General features: G+C 44.8%; 1 protein-coding gene across 6 annotated transcripts in view; it reads right to left on the bottom strand.

Annotated features, from left to right (window-relative positions):
* Positions 1-21,170, bottom strand: part of PALM2AKAP2 (PALM2 and AKAP2 fusion) — a 508,788-nt gene that overhangs the window by 333,763 nt on the left and 153,855 nt on the right. For 2 of the 6 annotated variants that reach the window (XM_082403766.1, XM_082403764.1), the window contains one exon: positions 15,758-15,803. In XM_082403766.1, the coding sequence (XP_082259892.1) occupies positions 15,758-15,802 (45 nt within the window). In that variant the 5' untranslated portion in view covers position 15,803. Of the gene's footprint in view, positions 1-15,757; positions 16,295-21,170 lie in introns of those variants that run through there. The other 4 variants (XM_082403768.1, XM_082403767.1, XM_082403769.1 and 1 more) reach the window with 4 other exon arrangements.

Raw genomic sequence — 21,170 nt, 5'->3', positions numbered from 1 at the left:
ACTTGTGTTTTCATGGGACAGTCTGGAAACTAAAAAAGCCTCCATGGCTTCAAGGAATGAATCCCTAAGGGTGAAAGGGAAGGCGTAAAGCAATGAATCTCTAATACTGAAAGTACGGGAAATACATTTGGTCAGGTAACCCTTACATTATACGACATCAGTGGTTCTCAAAGGGCTTATTTTGTCCTCCAGGGAACATTTGGCAATGTCTGGGGACACTTTTGATTGTCACGCTGGGGCACGGGCAATGCTACTGGCATTTACTGGATAGAGACCAGGAATGCTGCTAAACATCATACAATGCACAGGACAGGCCTCCACAGCAAAGAATTATCTGGTCCAAACTGTCGGTAGTGCCACAGTTGAGGGAACCCTACGCTAACCCCATGCTTGGCTTCCTATTCTCCCAGCAGCTGCTCAGAAGTTGCCCAGATAGAGAATGTCAGGGTCTGGCGTATGTCTGACCGGAAAAGCAAAAGCCAGCCACCGGCCGAGTGAGGAACCACGAGTGTCCACACCACGGCCTGCTCCCGCACACTCACACGGCCGGCCCAAGTACTGCAGTAATCGCTTTCTAAACCTGATTTCACAATTATGGCTCTACTCTCTCCCTTGGGCAATTTGAAAATATTTACTAAGGCACCAAAGTCCCTTTGGAAATTTCCAGGCAGACAAGACTCAAAATTGCAGCTGGCCCTTTTAGACAAGAAAGGGAAGGGGGCAGAAGGGAAACATTTGATGATTCAGGGAGGTTAGAGTGGACTCTGCTACCGCAGGCCATCAGCAGCTTTTACCTGCTGGTCACTTCATTTGCAAATGAAGCCATTGGTGCTATGGCTTCCAGGAGGTAACTGACCCTCGGCAAAGGGCTAATGAATGACAGGGCAGCGGGTCAGAAGCCACTTTCCACTGGCTTCCTGCTCGGACTCAGGGAATGTGGTGGATGTGTTCTCTGACTCCCATTCTGATACTTCACCCTTAAAATCCCCAGCGAGCACGGAATGAGACTTCTGGCAATTTCTGGGGAGAAAGAAAAACGATATGGAGAATCACCAGTGCTTTTCCTCTACCCTCTTATCCCCTGTCAATGGAAAAAAATGGTTTTATATGTAATCACTTATTTTTACATGGGCCAAACCATTACCTCTAAGACATCAGATCTTCTGGTTTTCAAAAGAAAACACATAGTTGGCTTAGATAGCGAGGATGTAACAAGAAAACCGTAGAGTAGCAAAATTCAGTATGCAAGTGCTTCAGTAAATATAAGCCTCTCATCATAGCAGCCCAGAAAAGAGTGAAAAGGGAGTCTGATGCTTTACTGATGTTTTTTCATTCACTGTGCCTTCTTTATTCTTTTTAACTTTTATTGAAATATAGTTGCTTTACAATGTTGTGTTAGTTTCGAGTGTGCTGCACAGTGATTCAGTTATACATATATAATATTTAACTGAATATATATATAGATTCTTTTCCATTATAGGCTATTACAAGATATTGAGCATAGTTCCCTGTGCTCTACAGTAGGTCCTTGTTGTTATCTATTTTATATATAGTAGTGTGTATATGTTAATCCCAACCTCCTAATTTATCCTTCCCTCCACCCCCCTTTCCCCTTTGGTAACCATAAGTTTGTTTTCTATGTCTGTCTATTTCTGTTTTGTAAATAAGTTCATTGGCATCATATTTTAGATTCCACATATACATGATATCATATGATATTTGTCTTTGTCTGATTTACTTCACTTAGGTATGATCATCTCTAGGTCCATCCATGTTGCTGCAAATGGCATTATTTCATTCTTTTTTATGGCTGAGTAATATTCCATTGTGTATATATACCACACCTTCTTTATCCATTCATCTGTCAATGAATGGACATTTAGGTTGCTTCCACGTCTTGGCTATTGTAAATAGTGTTGCTATGAACACTGAGGTGCATGTATCTTTGCGAATTAGAGTTTTCTCTGGATACATGCCTAGGAGGTTTACTGTTCTGAACTGCTAGCAACCAGACAACAGTCACTTCTTTAGCTAAAAGATTCCTAGAACCTTAAAGACAAACACAACCATACTTCTATGGTTACAGAACAGATATAGAGTCTAGAGCAGGAGTTGGCCACGTCTTTCTATAAAGGGTCAGAGAATAAATATTTTAGGCTTTGCAGGCTGTATGGTCTCTGTTGGAACTACTCAGTTCTGCTGCTGTAGTATGAAATCAGCCATAGACCATGCATTAATGAATGGGAATGGCTGTGTTCTGATAAAACTTTAGTGTGGACACTGAAATCTGAACTTCATATAATTTTCACGTCATGAAATATTTTTTTTTAAATTTCCAACCATTTACAAATGTAATAACCACGTATTGCTCACAGGCCTTATGAAAAGAGACTGCAGGCCAGATCTGGCTCGTAGACTGCTGCTTGCTGACTCTGGTCTAGACAGAAAATTGGAATTTCCAATCATTCTTCATTCTGAAGGTACTCTGTAAAATTGATTTTCCTTCTCGTCTCATTGTGATTCTGAAATCACACTAGTAAAATAGATAAATGAAAAAACAAACAAACAAACAAGAGAAATCAATCAACCATCACAGCATTCTCAACCAAAACATCCGGGCTAGGAATGAGCTGGTTGTGAGCTCTGCATGACTCACGGACAACACACCACAAGGCCGCATCTTGCTCAATGCAAAATATATGGCCTGCTGAAGGCTAGCATTCCAGTGATATTTTCAAAATCACCCAGTGTGAACAATCTCCTTGTTTAGTCTTCGCAATTTTATATCATTCAAAGGTTGGGCCAGGGGAGGGGGGTGAAGGGGGGCTGGAAAATGTCCCAGTTTCTGAAATCCAGTTGTCCTCTGCCCTCCAACACACATTAATCCATTTCTTATTCTCCAGAAAGGATACGTCTAGTGGGTTTCTTGAAAACACATTAATGTATTGATGAGGTAGGTCCTCTTGGCCTTCCAGTACATGCCTTATCTTCCTACAAACTTATTACTATTTAAAACCAATGAGTATTGATAGATTGGGAGTTTGGGATTGACATATACACACTGCCATGTTTAAAATAGAAACCAACAAGGACCTACTGTATAGCACAGGGAACTCTGCTCAATATTCCATAATAACCTAAATGGGAAAAGAATTTGAAAGACAGATACATGTATATGTATAACTGAATCACGCTGCTGTACACCTGAAACTAACACAACACTGTTAATCAACTATATCCCAATATAAAATAAAAAACTTTTTTAAATAGAAAAAAAATGAAATAAGAAAGAGAAAAAAATAAAGTAAAACCAATGAGTATTTTCACACTCACATGGAAGAGTGAAACACAGACCCAGAAAAAGTGGGTTCTAAACTCGGTTGTGAATGCAGCATATATGTGAAGGGGATGAGCTTGCCAGATAAACTACAGGACGCCCAGTTAAATCTGAATTTCAGAAGAACAACAAATCATTTTTTAGTATAAAAGTGTGTCCCATGCAATAACTGGGCATCCTATAATTTTAGTTGCCAAATGTGATAACTCTAGTGGAGGCTAGAGAAAAAAGGAACTAGGCTGGAGTGGTAGGCATTTATTAGGGAAAAGCAAGAATTTGTTATAGGTGTGGGAGGGGCATTCATTATGAAAGAGTTACCCACCAAAGACTGGGAACCCCAGTTTCCTGTTCTGGTTATCCTTCTCACCCCAAGTGGTTTTCAGAATCCTTAAAGTCAGGGTGCAAGGTGGGGCCTTTACATTGCAATGTGTACTGAGTTAAAAAAACAGTGCTTCCTGGGGGAGTCCTGAGGGCTGACGGACTGTTCTGCATCCTGAGTGTGCTGGCAGTTACACAAATCTACATGTTACAAAATTCAGAGATGTGTACGTCAAAAAGGTCATTTTGCTCTATGTTAATTATTATTATTATTTTTTTAAGGAGTGATTTCAGTTGTTACTTCTTACAGAGAATTTGCGAGTTGATCCAGCATGCTGGATAAGGAACGGATTTAAGTAGCAATTCTGACTCTAACCTGAGACTATGGTTTTCTTATAGGGTCCCCATCCAGAGGGCCCTCGATGGGCTTCTGGCAGGTCCCCCACCAATTTCCCCAACAGACCTAAACATACCTACATCTGACTTAGCCTCAAGCTGTAACACTACTACCCTATCACCTCCACATACTACTGGCTTTACAATTAAATAAAAATGCTGTGAAAGGCAGAAGTGGGAAACTGGGGGCCCGAGGTGGGGGTAGGGGGGCGGTCAGGGGTGGGGAATGAATCCAGCCCACACACTGTATTAAAATCTCACTGTGTTTGGTTTGGCCCACACAGTGTTTCAATGGTTATGAACATATAAATATCAACAGACTTCCTTCAAAAGCTGGATTTCCAGATGCCTTGAAGAATAGAAGATCTCGGACTTATATTCCCACAAAGTACCCATCAGCTGGAGTTGAGTGCTGCCTGCCCTCTGGGGAACCCACCCTCTCCGGTCACCACAATCCCACAAGCTCAGCCACCACGTCAACCTGCCACCTGTGCACAACTGAGTTTTTAACGCCCAGTATAAGGCACTCAGCAGGGTGTCTGGCCCATGGGAAGCTCTCAGAAACTGGGAGACCCTTCCTCCCTCCCCCTAAAAGAAAGCTACAGGATCAAGTTACCATCTTTGACTTGCTTTCTGAGCCCTGGGGTGCCCTGCCTCCCTACAGGGGAGATGTTCCCCTCCTGTTCCCCCCACCACTGCTAAGCCATTCTGCTTCCAGCTTTTCTCTGTGGACCCAGGCTCAGCGCAGATGGAGAGCTGGAATCCTCCAGAGGCAGTGATATGTCAAGATTGAGAGCGATGATGGAGGGAAGGGGAGAGAGAGGAGGGTAACTGAGCAATTACTTTTACCTTCGCCTCCTCTGTGTTGTCAGGGCCAATGCTTTCTCTTCGTCGTGGCCATCAGATCCAACGCTGATGGGATGGACATCTGTCATTCTCAGTCCCGTGTGAATAAGGATGGGGAGTGATCAGGCAGCCAAAGTCTCGTTTCTAGTAGCTGGTAGCATTAGAGAGCACATTCTACAGCCAGCCTCCAGGACCTGCCTTGCCTTCTGACCCATCCCCACACACCTATCCCAGCTATTGTTAAATATCCTTTGGGTTTTGCTGCGAGTTTTATTTGATGACCAGCACTAAATTCTGAACACGTATGCTCAGACTCCACTGTTCATGAACAAGGCTGCCTATATACCACCTGGAAAAGAAACATGGGCACTCAGATGATGGGCTCATCACTATCTATAGTGTGTTTTTGCTTCCTGGATAAGCAGTATTTCTTTTCAAGGCCATTCACATTAGCTTCAAGCTTTCCAGATCTTTTTTTTTAAACTGATCATTTTTTTCCTCAGCTTTAAGGTATGATTGACAAATAAAAATTGTATATATTTACAGTGTACAACATGATGTTTTGATATGCATTGTGAAATAATTATCACAATCAAGCTAATTCACATATCCATCACCTCACACAGTTACCATTTTTGTGTGTTTAATGATAACACATGAGATCTACTCTCTTAGCAGATTTCAAGTATATAATACATGATTATTAACCACAGTCACCATGCTGTACATTAGGTTTTCAGAACTTATTCAACTTAAAACTGGAAGTTATACTCTTTGATCAACATCGCCCCCTTTCCCCCACTTCCCAGCCTCTAGTACCCATCACTCTCCTCTGTTACTATAAGTTCAATGGTTTTTTTTTAGATTCCACATATAAGTGAGATTATAGGTATTTATCTTTCTGTGTCTGGCTTTTTTCACTTAGCAGAATGCCCTCCAGGGTCCAACCATGTTGTCACAAATGGCAGGATTTCCTTCTTTTTAAAGGCTAAATAATATTCCACTCTGTATGTACCACCTTTTCTTTATCCAATCATCTGTCAATGGACACTTAGGTTGTTTTCATCTCTTGGCTACTGTGAATAGTGATGCTGTAATGAACATGGGAGTGCAGCTCTCTCTCCAAGATAGTGATTTTATTTCCTTCGGATGTATACCCAGAAGTGGGATTGCTGGATCACACGGCAGTTCTATTTTGAATTTCTTGAGGAACCGCTACACTCTTTTCCACTTTTCAGATCTTATATGTCTCACAGTCCCACTGGGGCAAGGAAATTTTCGAACCATTTCCCAACCCGCTAGAGGCAGCAAGTATCATCAACCCAAGCTGACAAGTCAGGACATAGAAACTCTGTTTAAGATGAACCAGGAGGGACTTCCCTGGCGGTCCAGTGGTTAGGACTCCGCACTTCCAGTGCAGGGGGCACGGGTTCGATCCCTGGTCAGGGAACTAAGATCCCACATGCTGCACGGAATGGCAATAAATAAATAAATAAATAAATAAATAAATAATCTACTACTCACAATAAAGATTATCCTCAACTATACTGTTTAAAAAAAAAAAAAAAAAGGAGATGAACCAGGAGCCCGGAGGGAGCCTCTGGATTGACCCCATGCCTCTCGGCCAAAAGGTACCTCTCCCAGATCCCGGCTTCTCTATCCATCACATAAGGACATGCATCTATCACAGCTGCCCCAATCCTGAAGCCCCACACGGTATTTATTGGTCTCAAAAATTGTTTGCACTATTACTCAAACTCGGAGAAAGAGGATCCCCTGGCTACCACCAAGGGGTTAAGTTTTCAAGCATATGTTTTTCTCTTAAGAATAACGTTTTTTTTTATAACCCTCAAAGTTTTAAGTTTCAGCCCTGAACTAAAAAATAAAGTGAATCCTCAGATGACTGGTTATAATTTAGAAGGGGGAAAAAAAATCCCACCCACCTAGAATAGTAAGTAAATCGGTATAATGTAGCAAAGAAGTAAGGGCAGGTTTTACAAATGCCTTGAAGACATTTTGGAGGGCACAGACTGTCAAGAGCCTGGAAGCCCGCAGGGTAATGAAACAGGCTGCCAGAGGGGAAATGACGAGGGGGAAGATGTGTTCTGAGGTCTGGCTCACAGCCTTTGCATCTACAGCTAGGGCTTTTTACCTTGGGGGCGCGTGTGGCTTTTCGTTCCCCTTCCATTTTATGCGAGGGGAAGGGACCAGGTTCCCTATTCCTTTCTTCTAGCTAAGCTCAGAGGATGCTACAGGAGCACTGATACTAGAGTCAAAGACTAGCCCCGAAGTATTTTTAATATATGTTCAAGCATTATGTACATAGGCTATAGGCTTGTCTCTGTCTCTCTGTGTATTTAATAATCTCCTTTTGTGGATTCTAATTCAACATGAGACTAATGGAAAAGACTGACATACCCATTAACCAAGGGCATATGTAGCTCCAACATGCTCCCCCACCCCCCCAAACCTCTGCTTCTGCCGGCATTTCCTGCCAGAAATAGGTCTCAGCTGTGCGGTATTCGCCTGAACCCACAGCGCTCAAGTGCAAACTTGCCTCTATGAAGCGCCCATGCTGGGCGGCCATCACCCAACAGTCTGTCCGTGTTCTCTTAGGTCTCATCCTGCACAGTGTGGCCTCTGTGCTTTGTGTTTTAGGACAAATAAGAGCCCGGGTGAAGCTGAATCCATCTGAATATGAAGGGTTGGTTCAAACAATGGATGCTACAATTAGGATGAGGAAGCCTGGAGGACATCTTGACAAGAATAAACTCCTCTTTGATGTACCAGTGACAAGCCTGGCTTGTGCACACAGACTGGCTTAGGAGAATCACTAACCATCATTAAGTAAATGAACCTCACTTGCTGCTCATCCTGACCTCCTACTAGAGCTGCTCACGTGAGAAGCAGCTGCATTGAGAATCAGGCCTGAAGGCTGGAGAGGCTGCCACAAGACTTGATTGGCTGATCTGCTCTGGGACTTCTCCATCTATAGCATCATGATATGTAGCATGTATATTTCTCAAAGGGGCTCCCACTGTATTGCTGGATATCTGCTCTGTTGCATGACTTCTTGTCTCACTGAGGTGTCCCCTAAGGCCTCCGCAAGTGAATTTTATAGCCCATGGTTTTGATCAGCCAATCCCAATCCCAAGCATACCACTGAAACAGGTGTCTTCAATTTTACTTTATTTAAATAGATTAAAACAAGTACCCAAGACAAACAAGATCTCCTCTGGATTAGTCACTTGATGTAAGAGGAACACAACTATATCACTTTCAAACTGAGCTAGGTTTAGGCTCTCACTTATTAAGACTTGAATTTGGTCTTTTATTCCATTTCACCTCTTTAAAATATACACACTTCACAAACCCCTGGGCATGTCACAGTGGGCGTGTGCCACTTATGAAGACCCAGACCATCCTCTCCCTTTGCTACTGGTCTTCTACCACATCCCCACGGGTTTTCCACGTGTATTCCCCAGAACAGCAGCTGCAGCTGGGAAGAGCAAACCCTGGGAACTTGTTAGAAATGCAAATTCTCAGGCTCCACCCCAGATCTACTAAATCAAACACTCTGGGAGTGGGACCCAGCAATCTGTGTGTTTAAGGAGCCCTCCAGGTGATGATGATCCTAATGCACTGAAGTTTGAGAATCACAGTTCTTCACCATTTCTGGCCAAAAGTCTATGCCCAATAGCAGTTGCTGCCATTATTAGAAGTCCTGAGCCCAGCTCAGTCTCCCTACATTGTCTATTTGAGGCTGATAACAAATCAAAATCATCTCAAACACCTGGGTAACACGTGATGGCTCAATTTGCCTACCCTGCTCTTAAAGGTGCTTCTATGATAACAGGAATTTCCCACATCAAGCTGCTGTCTTTTAAATTTTTCTGTTAATTTTGAGAGAGCAATCTCCTACCTAGATGTGAACTTGGAGTTACAATAATGTCAGTGGTTGCAAGGAGCTCATTTAATATAAAAAAGTATAGGGGGGACTTCCCTGGTGGCGCAGTGGTTAAGAATCCGCCTGGTCCGGGAAGATCCCACATGCCGCGGAGCAACTAGGCTGGTGCACCAAAACTACTGAGCTTGCGCTCTAGAGCCCGCGAGCCACAACTACTGAAGCCCGCATGCCTAGAGCCCGTGCTCCACCATGAGAGAAGCCACCGCAATAAGAAGCCTGCCCACCGCACCGAAGACCCTACGCAGCCAAATATAAAGAAATAAAAAATATAGGAAATATGCACTATTTTTCCAATGATCCAAACATTTGTACACCAAACTCATAAAGCCCTATTGAAACTGCACCCTGATTTTGTAACATTATGAAAGATCTCAGGGGAGCTGGTAGTACCACTTCACAGCATCCTTATGAAATCCAAACAAGTCCACGCATAAGGAAAGCACACGGTAATGTTCAAAGCTCTACCTACACGTGGAGGTCACGAAAGGTCAACCCGTTGGCCAAAAGGAATTTTGTTGTGTCCACGAATGTTTTAAAAGCTTTTAAGCTACCTGATGCTATTCTTTTTGAAACGGGAGATCTCACATTTTAAAAAGGAAGATTTCTGGCTTCTCTTGAGAATCAGTTGATGTGACAACATAGGACCCACGTTCTCACCTGGTATAAATTAACTGTACCTTCACTGAGAAGTGATATCTGCTCTCCAGGTCCTTACAACTTCCTACTCAATCCGTGTCAATCATTTATGTTACAGGCTGGCTCCCGGGTCCTTTTGGGTTTGCAACTCCTCTTGACTATAAACAATCCTTTTCATTGTTATTATTAGTATCCTCCTGCACTGCAAACTCTCAGGTGTTACTATACTCATGACATTTCCCAGTTTGGCAATTCACCAGCTGAGGTGAAAAGAATTCATCTTTCACCCTTTGCGTCCATTTTCTCCATAAAGATGCATGAGTTATGATTTGTTGATTCACTTACTATAAACAGAAAACTTTTGTTGAGTGTTTTCTGTACCCCTGCTCTGAGTATTTCCCACGAAATCTCTCAAATAACCTTCACAACAATTCCATGAGGTGGGTATTATAATTATCTCCAACTTACAGATGAGGAAACCGAGGGCCAGCAAGGTCTCACAGATACTAATAGAAAAGCTGGGATGTGAGCCAAGGCTTTTGTACACCAGAATCCACGCTTGTTACTCACCAGACTGTGAGGTACTGACAGCCCTGGGGACCACCATCTCCGTGCATCAATGCCATTTGCTGCCTCAGTCAATATCACACTACATGATGATCAACTCTTACTGCCAAGGAAGTTGATCAACATCCCCAAAAAGGATCAGTGATAAAATGTGGGTAGTTCAAAGGACCAATAGCAGTGGTCCTCAAAGCACTGGGTAACCCCAAAGAAATGCAGAGAAGCCTTCACTGAGCCCTGTTTTTCTTCTAAATATTAACAAATCATAACCCACAAGCCCCCCTGCTTGGTTTTTTAAATGATGACTGCTCTATTTCACAGGGCACTTGCCAGAGCAGCTGCTCTTTGTCCCAAGAGGCTAAAGCCTGATATACTCAGAGGTACAAATAAATGGTCAGAGAAGTGTATGGCCCTTGGGCATATTTGTGTAAGGCCTGCCTGGGCACTCCCAGACCTGGCAATGACACTGAATGGGCCCCCAGTGGCACTCACCTGCTGAGCGGCCCTGCAGAGTCAGCTGGAGCAAACTCTTCCTCAGCACCAATGTCCTGAGCAAATCATTTTTTAAGCCTCAACTTGAACTTTTAGAAGCAGGGTACCATTTATGTGGAAGAAGATAACAAATGACTGGGATCTTCAATTCTCTAGCCCTTTACCAGCTGCCTGCCAACGACAGAGGTTCATGTACAGGGATGGTCCCCCCAAGAATCACAGTTTTTGTTACTATAGGGCTTGGGCTTGGGTCTCTAGAACCCCTGAGGGATCCCTGACCTGGGAAGCTAGGCTGGATCACAGGCAAATGGCAGCCAGGACTTTTGTCCAAGCCATGCAGGCCAACCGAAGCGGCCTGAATCAAAGCGGGCTGATTGGCCTCCTTAGCCTTTGGTCCACACTCCAACCCTGGCACTCAAGGCCTTATTGCTCAGAGGCAAGAAGAACACTGAGAGATGAAGCCAAGGAAATGCCAAGAGTGTTTTTTTATGGGTAAAAGGCAGAACCAGCCTAAGCCACCCACCTACATCCGGGTCTTCTCAGGACAGAGAATGGGGTCAGGTGGGAGCCATAGGCCACTATCTGTACCCTCTGGGGGAGAATTTTAAGAGGGCGAGGGGTCCAAAGTGAAATCCCCCAAAAGGCAGATTCCACAGAGTCACGGCTAGGCCCATATACCCACAAGCTCACCCCTCTCCCCACCGCCAGCTCAGAAGGATCCTAGAGGCAGCTCCTGCCCCTAGCACAGCACCCCTCCAAGGCTAGACGTGCCACTAACACGAGGAATCAGGAGTCAGGAGAGAGATACAACCCTTCCACACCTCACTGTGTGAGCCCAGATGCCTCTGTATACTTGACTGTAAAGTGGAGACAATGAGACCTGCCCAGCACAGCTCAGAATTCAGGTATCACGTGCAGGTTTTTGTAAAGTGCTGTACAAATGCCAAAGATCGTTTTTATTATTCCACAGAGTCTGAGTTCTCATTAAGTGACAACATTCCCTAAAGAGCCAGTGTAGGTTGGATTGGCATCTCATATCTCAGCAAATTTGGACACACTCACGTATGTCCGTATTTTCTATGTCTCTGAGGGCTTTTGCCCATGATGACCTCTGAAACATTCAGTTATCTTCACCAGAGCCCAAGGAAGACTCTCTTCCTCTCGGATGTGCAGACATAACAACATCCTCCCCCCAAACTGGTTTCTATTGAGACACAGTGGTTTCTTCTCCAAGGGACTGTTACTCACTCGGTGAGAACTCCCATTGGGTATTTCCATGCACTGAAACCCAGCTTGGAAGACTCTCAAAAGGATGTGGCCTCCTGGTTTGTCTCAGCCTTTCCCGATGCTACTGAATCAGTCTGCTTCTCCCTCATCCGCTGACACAGAGGCTGCCGAACTACCCAGTGAGCTCATGGGAAGAGCACGAGATGCTGCCACCATCTTGTGGGGAGCCAATTCTGGCACTGGTCACTAAAGGGGCTCCAGTGCCCTCCAGTGTGGGTTCTGATTCTGGCCTTGACACTTTCTGTTAAGGTCGGGCTCCTTAAAACATGGACAACATAGACGTTCCTCCCTCATCAGCTTATTAGGATTAAATGGCATCATCTGTGTTCAAATGCACTTGAGTCTCCTTGCTGAGTTGGCGCCTTTGGCTACTGACTTAACTCCTTCATGTGTTTCGCTTTCCCTTTCTTATACTAACTATTTCAAATAAATAATAAACAAACTAACAACAAACAAGTGAATAAACACCTTCTGCTCGTTGGGAAGTTACTGTGTTATTTTACATTTTATTTTCAATCTTCAAGACTTGCTCAAACATCTCCTCTCTTGGAAAGTGCTCTACAACTCCTCCAGGTCAGCTTACCTGCTCCAGGTGTGTGCTCATTTGCATAAGTATTCCTGCTACTGAATAGTAATTGTTTATGTTAGACTATTAACAACTTAAGGTTTTTTTTTTTAAAGAACACACGTCACAAGAGCCCTGCTGAATAGAAAATGGTCAATAAATGGCAACTGTATTATTATGCCCTGAATGATTACCCACATTCATTCTGCTATAGAGGCATCTTGCTGTCTTCTAAAATTACAACTTTGGGAGAGTCCCTACGGATGGAAGGAGCACCTGGGAGTAGAGACACTTGTCAAGATGGATTTGCTCCTCTTTTGGCAGGAAGTAGGCTGAAATTCATCTTTTCTCATTGATTAGTCTCTGGACACAACTGGAAGATTCAATTAAAGCACTATAGTTTCTGAGTATTTCACTCCCTTGGGGGGAAAAAAAATCCCACAGATGATCATGTGGCTAGTAGGTCACAGGACATCTGTCCCTTTTAGAACTTAAGTGTGCGAAGGGTAAAGTCTTCCATCTGATGGCTGAAACTTGGGGACACTGACTTTTTGGTATCGCCAGTCCCTTCCGAGAGGCAATACTTTGTAAATACCTACTGCATGACTGGATGGATGGATCCTCCAGTCACATCTCTGCACCTGGTCTGAGGAGCTAGCGAAATTGACACTGGGCTAAGCTCTGGCCTTCAGTCGAGTAAAGGAAAGGATAAAGAAGGCTGTTCAGACTCTTTCTGTTTCAGAGATGTTGCCTCTCACCCTCACAGGACAAGGCAGCAGTGTAGACAGGAAATGGGGGCTCTAGCTCAAGACCATCTACTGGCCCCTGCATGCCAGGTCCTTCACCTGCACCGTATCTAAACCTTACAGCCAGCCCCTGAGGTAGAACTCATGAGCCCCCTTTACAGATGAAGGAACCAAGGTCCAGACTAAAGAGTACCCAAGAGCCTACAGATTAGAATCTCCATCTATCTGCTCTTCCTCTTGGAGAGGAGCCCAAGTTGGTGAAGAGATAAAGAATCATTCTCTTCCTCCTGGGGGAAAGCAGGGTGGCGGGGGGGATGAATTGGGAGATTGGGATTGAAATATATACACTGGTATGTATAAAATAGATAACAAATAACAAAAAACAAAAAAACAAACAAAAAAAAGAATCATTCTCTTCCTCCTTCACATCTCCAGAGAGACTTCAGGAGGGCTAGGCTCTGGCAGCAGCCTCGTGAGCTCCTGAGGGTCCCCTGAGAACCCTAGGAAGGTGGTAGAAAGAGGCAAGTTTGCAAAATTTGGAGAGTATGCATTAGACCAAAGCACGGCATAGAACTATTTACTGATGTGGTCACAAGCCCCTCCACCCCATCTCTCAATTCTCTCTCTCTTTCTGTCTGTCTGTCTGTCTGTCTGTCTGTCTCTCTCTCTCTCTCTCTCTCACACACACACACACACACACACACACACACACACACAGTTAATTCGCTGTTAGAAAGTCTGCACTAATAACAACAAATATATTCATTGAGGCCGAATCACTCATGAGAATCATCAACACCTTCCCAGGTAGAGGACAAACTCAATTCCACAACTGAACAGGCATGAGAATTCCAGAAGACTGGCTAGATCTTTCTTGAAAGTCCATTTAGCCTCTGCTGGGATTACCCAGCCCCACTCGGAAAAGGGTGGCCCAAGTGTAAGCTGCTACTGGCACCCCGTTCAGAAAGCAAGTCCTTTCATGAGGCTCAGCTGTTCCTCAGGCATCCAGTAAAGCTGGTCATGCAAAGGCAGAGAATGTGACAACTGTTGGAAACCTTCGGCGGCCTCCGATGGGAGCAACCGAACGTTCTCCGGAGCAGCCACTTCATGGACAGTAAAGCAGCCTATTATTCAGTTTATATAAAACACCCACCAGCTACATGGCACCGAGGACTGAATATCTCCATTCTTATCAAGTTCATGACATACTGGCCACACTGCTGGGCCACTAACTCTAGAAACCGTAAACAACCTCACTAACCATCAAAATACACATACTCAGAGGGAAAGGGACAGGAAAAAAAAAAAGCCTTCCTGAGTTCTGAGGACCAAGTTCAAAGATTGCCCAATAGGCAAAAAAGCCATAGCATTCAACAGTGCCAACAAATGTCTCTCTTGCTTCAGCTGTAAAGTCTCCAAGACATTTTAAGATTTGAGGACTTTGATAAAGAGGATCTCAGAGCCACAGAGACCACATCAAACGCTTCTTTAAAAAAGAAGAGTCTGTATGCATTTCCCAGTGAAGGATCCGTCCAAAGGATTTTAAAAACACTTTAATATACTTTGCTTCCAAAACATTACACACCATTTCTCCAACAAGTTTATATGTGTTTCCAGGGAACTCCTGGACCAAAAAGAAAAAAAAACAGTACTTAGGTAAAAGAATGTCTGGCGATTCTTTTATGCCAATATGTTAAGAGACCTTCTCTTCTAATTGCTATTATTTCATATAGCAGCAGTAATCATTCCCTCATCTGAAAAGGAAATATATAATCCAGCTGTGGTGGCTCCAGTAAAAATACCACATCTGTGGATCATTGGCAACACTGTGGCAGGATTGCTCAAATTTAGGCAGCTTTCGGGCTCTTTTATACCCAAGATGCACATGGGTACACTTTTCTGAGAGTGCACATAAACTTTGCCAAAACTGGTTGCTCCTTTGTATGCTGAAAATAGGTTTTCAGATGATCCACACCTAGAAGAAGGAGGCTCTCTTGGAATATTATTCCCAGGACCCAGTTGTTCTAAGAAGTCCCCAGACCACCCCACCCCCCTCCCCAGGGTGGTGGCTTGCGCCAGTGCCCTTGTCAATATCAAACAGAACAGGGAAAATGAACACTCCCGGTTCCAGGGAAGAGGTTCTACCGCGTGGCTGGCAGTGGAGCTGATTGCTGGTTTTCCACTTAGCACACCAACAGCTTCCGCAGAGTGGACGGCAGCCACTGTTCTGGTGACCGTTCCCGCCATTCTCCAGTGTCTGAAGTCAGAGTATTACTGAGCACTGGGTGGTAATATTCCAGGAATCCCCTCCCCCCGACCCCCACCCCTCATGCTCCTGTTTAGTCTTTCCCTAAAGCCCAGTAGCAAGCATCTTATTTCTAAGCCAATCTTCCACATTCAAATCCCCAGCCCAAAGCGCGCCCTGGGGCTTTCCATCTACAGACCATAAAGGAAAAAGCAATGTAGCTGAGCCTTGACAGACTTTTATCCCCAAAACACATGTCCTGCGGCTACTGTGCTGGAATGTCGACGGCCCCGAAGCACTCGGGGTCCTCTTCCATCCCAGACAATAGAGCAAGAAAATAAAATGAAAGTGGACTTACTGCTATGGCTTGCAGCCTTTCCTTGTGCAATTCCGCCTCTGCCATCCTGGAGAAGGGCACACAGGGAGGGAAGGAAGAAAGAAAAACAAAACACACGCTGTAGTCACCCAAGGAAATTGATGGACACCCCGGGGGGACTTTGCTAGAAACCCAGGGAGAGCCGAGGGGCGTCCGGGGATCCGCTTCGGAGGTGGCGGGCAGAGCTGTGTGCGCGGCTGGCTCGCCCGGCTCAGCCTCTGGCCCCCGCCCGCCCGGCCGCCTGGCTGCGCCCCAGCGCCGCCGCTCCCTGCATCTCCCCGCCGCCGGCCGCGCCAGTCGGGGACGTGGGCCACTGGCAGCAGCCGGGAGGGCGCGCTCGCCCAGCGCTCGTCCTCCGCCCTGACGTCTCCGCGCCTCGCTCCGCCCCTGGGGTGTGGGGGACCCGCGGCCGCAGCCCCGGGCTGCTCTAAGCGGGCGGGAGACACCGGGGCTGCAGCCGCGGGGAATGGGGAGGCCCCCAAGGCGCGGCCGGGCAGCGCGCGGGCGGGCTGGCACCCGGGGCGCACCGGGAGCCGCTAGGGCGCACGGTTGGTGCGCCCAGGTGGACACGTGCTCACTGGGGACGTGCAGACGCCAGCTCAGGGGCCTCTGGCAGAAAGCGGGGCCCCAGCACGTCCTGCCTTCTATCTCGTGCCAAACGCTTAGACTCCACACGGGGACATTTCCAACTGCCTCACCCACATGCCTTAAATGGCAGGATCCTCAGCGGTCAAGTTGGCCAAGGGCAGGGTGTAGCTCAACACAGGCCATCCCTCTGTGAGGCCAAATGTGGGTTAGAAAGACAACCGAGAGTTTGTAGTTATAGGTGCTCGGCTAGGCTGGGCTTGATCACTTATTAGCTGTGAAGCCCTGGGCAAGTCACTTAACCACTCTGAACCTCAGTTTCCTCATCTGAAAAATGGAGTGTCTGTCAGTGCTGAATGAGATAAAGTAGGCGTATAAAGGTGCTTTGTAAAGGGCAATCTGTTCTGAACATTATCCTGTGACATTCTGGGCTGAAACTCTGAGAATCTTTACTTCTGTACTCAGTCTCTGAAAGGAAAAGTAGGATCTGGTCACCAAAACACTTCACCTCTTCTTTACTGAAACAAGCGGCAGTTCTAAAGTGCATCTTTTATGCCAGGCCCTGGGCTGGAAATGAGAGATGGATAAGATCCAGTCCAAAAGGAAACAAAAAGCTAAAAACAAAATACGTCTTCACCTCCAGGAGGGGGCTGCTAGAATTCCCAACACTCATAAGCAAACTTTCCTCCATAAAATGAAATAAACATGGGGGAAAAAAACCAATGTGACCTCTTTAGATCCTTGATGACTCTATAAATGCAAGATTTAAGAAGACATTTTGAAAGGTAGGCACATCAAATTTCTCCAAATCACCTCTTTCCTGGGCAAATTCTTGCAATTTCTACTAAATCACCTTTTCAGCATTCAGAGAGGTTTCACCTGTCACTTGAAGAGCAATTACTACTCTGCCCAAAGACAGAAGCAGTCACCAAAACAGTTTCACTGATTGATTGTTTTCTCTTTCTTTTCATAACAGGCGTGGAGCTGTTTGTATCGTAAATCCAAGCCAGCACCAGATTTGACATCCCCCTCCAGTATATCCGGAACTTCTGCTTTCTGGCTAAGACCCATCACTTTCTTCAAACGGTTCATTTTCTCTTCACTTCCAGTGCCAGCTCCAGAGGACAAGTGTTTGAGGGGTGTTAGCTCACAAATAAACAAAGCTTTTAGTACTTCGGCAGAGTGACTGCGTACCCAACAAGAGTAGAGAATACAAGATGAGCGAAGTGAGACCAGAGAGGTGGAAAGACTCAGCCAGAGTCATGGAGCTAGGATTTCAACTTAGATCAGACCCTCCAGAGCTCATGTGTATAACCACCAGGAACCAGGCTCGGCCAGTAATATGAAGGTGGGGCAGCCCCCAGTGATGAATTAGTGGTCCTTTCCCCTCCAGTTACACAGATATTAAAAAGGAATTAGAAGAGCACAGCAATGTGAATGCACTTAGTGTCACTGAACTGCATACTTAAAAGTGGTTAAAATGGTAAATTTTATGTTATGTATATTTTACTATGATAAATTTTTAAAAGGCATGATGGAAGGTGAGATGGAGTGGAAGACGGGCTTAGGCATCTTTTGGAAGTGACCAGTTGGAAAACTTTGAATCTCAAGAGAGAAGAATCAGGATTGGGGACACATACCTGGGTGTCATCTACATTGTGGTTATAGCTAAAGAAAGAATGGCCAGGGTAAGAAAACAGAACGAGAAGAGGAGAAAGCCCAGGAAAGGAGGCTGAGGAAGTATCATCTGAAGATTAGAAGGAAAAATCAAGAGGGATGTTTCTACAAAAAGCCACAACAGGAGGAAAGGGTTTTTCAACAGAGTCAAGTGGTTTGGGGAGGTCAAGAAAGATGCAGACTAAGAGGCCTGAGCAGCCAGGAAGCCGTGGGTGACACTGAGAGAGCTGTGTGTGTGTGTGTGTGTGTGTGTGTGTGTGTGTGTGTGTGTGTGTGTGTGTGTGTGTGTGTGGGTGAGCCTGTAAGCAATTACAGAGACCTGAATGAGTGAGAGGTGGGGAAGGAACATCCTTGAGTAAAAACCACTCCTTTCAGATGTTTGGATGTGAAAGATGAAGGTGGGGGGGGGAACAGGAAGGTGGTCTATGGGAAGCAGAGTCAAGTTGAAGGGTTGTTACATCAGGGGAGACTTGAATGTTTCAGGGCCAAAGGGAATTAGGCATGAGGGAAGTGAGACCAAAGACACAGTCCAAAGGGAAGATAAGTATTAGGTCTCAGATTAGACCAGAGGGCATCCAGATGAGCACTGGTGGCCAGGTTAGGCTTGGAAAGATGGGGAAATGAAGTAAGACAGAAGATGGAATGGGTCAAGATGAAGTCATTTTATTTGAAAGAGAGAGAAGTTGAGGGAGTGTATATCGGAAGCCTAGTTTTCCCAGCTGACGGAAGGGCCATTGGTTGAGACTGATGGGGTGTGGGAGGGGACTTCAGAAAAATAGAAATGGTTTGTAAAGAAACTGTGAGAAATGGGAACAATTAAGACACGTTTCCCAGTCAGTAGTATGCATCAGAATCTCCTGGGTCACATTTCTCTGAATACATGTACAAAATTAAATATCTATGGGGTGAGGTAAAAGTTAGGGATGGATTTAGAACCATCATACTAACTGGGCTTACTAGGAGTAGACAGAAGACTTATGACCAATTTACTTCCTCAGTGGCTTTTAACCACCTGAGACCCATGATATACAGGGCTCCTGTTTACTCCGTGTTGAAGATTGTCAAAGCAGGGATGGCCAAAAGTCAAAGGAGAGAAGAAATTCAGAATGCTGGACCCTGGGGATTTGTCCAGGGGGAAATGTAGCAGAATCTTCCACATTTTTTTTCTGCCTGCCCCATTTGTGCAGCCCTTTCCATCTTTGGGGAATTCCCATATTACGAGCCATTGTGAGATTCAGAGCTACTTCCCATCATGCAAGCCGGGAAATGCCAGACACTTGTTTCCCAGGTCCTCAGAAGCTATGACATGGCATGCAATCTGGGCTTAGTTAGCCATGTGCACTGGCCAAGGACCTTGAAGACACAGCATTAGAGAACTCTTTCAGGCTGGTTGCTCATCTTTGGTCCTGCCCATTGCTCAAGCCTCCTTCTCTAGCCTTCCCAGCTATTCTGCCAGCTACGTAATACACTTTCGATTCATGCCTTCTCTGCTCCTAGCAACTAGAATCAGTTTCTGCTGCTTGTGACTAAGAACCCTAAGTGAAACAGGAAGGGACGTGAAGAGCAGAGAGCAAACATTTTCTCCTCTTCCAATACTTCTCCCCTCAAAGCTCTAAATTTTAGCATTTTGAAATCATCTAACCCATTACAAACACAGACACTTATAACCCAAATAATGCCATTTCTTTCATAAACTTTTATTGTATAACTATTCTATACTAGACATTAGGCTATGGCTTGGTATTACAAAGAATTCATAGTCTAGTGCTAATATTGGTGACTTTTTGCCCTCCACACATTTGAAATCTCAAAAGATCTATTACAATGGGTGCATAATGTGTGTAACAAATCACTAGTTCTTGCTGGGACAGTAAACCGTGTTGCATAAGCACTACCCGTATTGCCTAATGGTTTTTCTGATAGATGCTGTATTGCACAGCATTATATTGAGAGAATACAGGATGCTAGGTTTGCGAAATAGATGTTTTGGTAATAAAAATTGCAGAATCTACTTTAGGGTGTGAGTCCTTTGAGAACCACAGATGATCACAGCCTACTCCCCTGTGGGGAAAACGGGAGCTCTGTAAACTGAGAGGGAAATGACTTGCCAAGACCCATTGAGTGAGTAAAAGTTAAAAAGTCTTGCTGAACGAAACCTAAGCGTGTGAAACTTCAGAGTAACCTGAAGCTTTGCATTAACAAAAGTAATTTTAAAAGGATGCCAGGTCCTCCAAAATGTTTGTATTTGTATCATCTCTCTTTTGCCTAGGATCTTTTAGAATACATGGTCATTAAAAACATATGTGATGGCTGCACAGGATCAAAAGGAGGGGAACAGTGCTTGGAGCCCTTTTGGCTCCTGTGGTTGTGAACAACTTGGGAAAGTTGATGGGATTTCAAGTATGTGATGTTTTTCTCAATGGGATTCAAATGATAGATCCATAGAGAGAGTCCCCATGGTGCAAGAGAGTGAAAGAAGTTAGAAAACAGGGTGCCAGTGTGGGAAATAAACTAGGCTGGATGTCACTTAAGGTATAGATTGACTAAGCTCTCTACATAGAAGATTCAAAAAGAGCAACTAGAAATCCATCTAAAAATGAATGGTACAATTTCTATCTGACGGCCTCATTTTCTCTTGGCTAGCCTTGGCAATGTCAGTTGATCAACACTGTGAATTGCTGGAAGAAACCAGGGGCTATAAGGAGAGCATACAGGAATTGGATCTGGATGGTTAGGGGTCATTCTACATTCACCTTGCTGGGATATTCAGATGTTGATAAAAATTTTGAAAAGTGGGACTAGGTGGTGGGAGGTGGGCATGACACAGAGAAAAGGCATGAGCTGTAAAGACAAGTTAGAATCCCAGCCCTCAGACTCACCAACTGCACAAACTTGAATTCCTTTAGCTCAATTTCCTCATCCTTAATGGGGGATAACAACTCTAACCTCATAAGGATATTGCAAGAAATCAAGATAACAGATGGAAAATGCTTGAGAGTGACCATAGTAGGTGCTCCAAAAATGGCAGGTCCTAATTATACAACCCAATTACTTCTTCATTAAAACTGTCATAGACCAAATCAAGTGAGTGACTTGATTCTATCTACCCTTTTATGTAGGCTTTTTTTTTTTT

The sequence above is a fragment of the Balaenoptera borealis genome, assembly GCF_965194805.1.
Source record: "Balaenoptera borealis genome assembly, chromosome: 8".
NCBI classification, from domain to species: domain Eukaryota; kingdom Metazoa; phylum Chordata; class Mammalia; order Artiodactyla; family Balaenopteridae; genus Balaenoptera; species Balaenoptera borealis.
The sequence above is the reverse complement of the archived record's forward strand: the minus strand, read 5'-3'. Positions and strand labels throughout refer to the sequence as shown.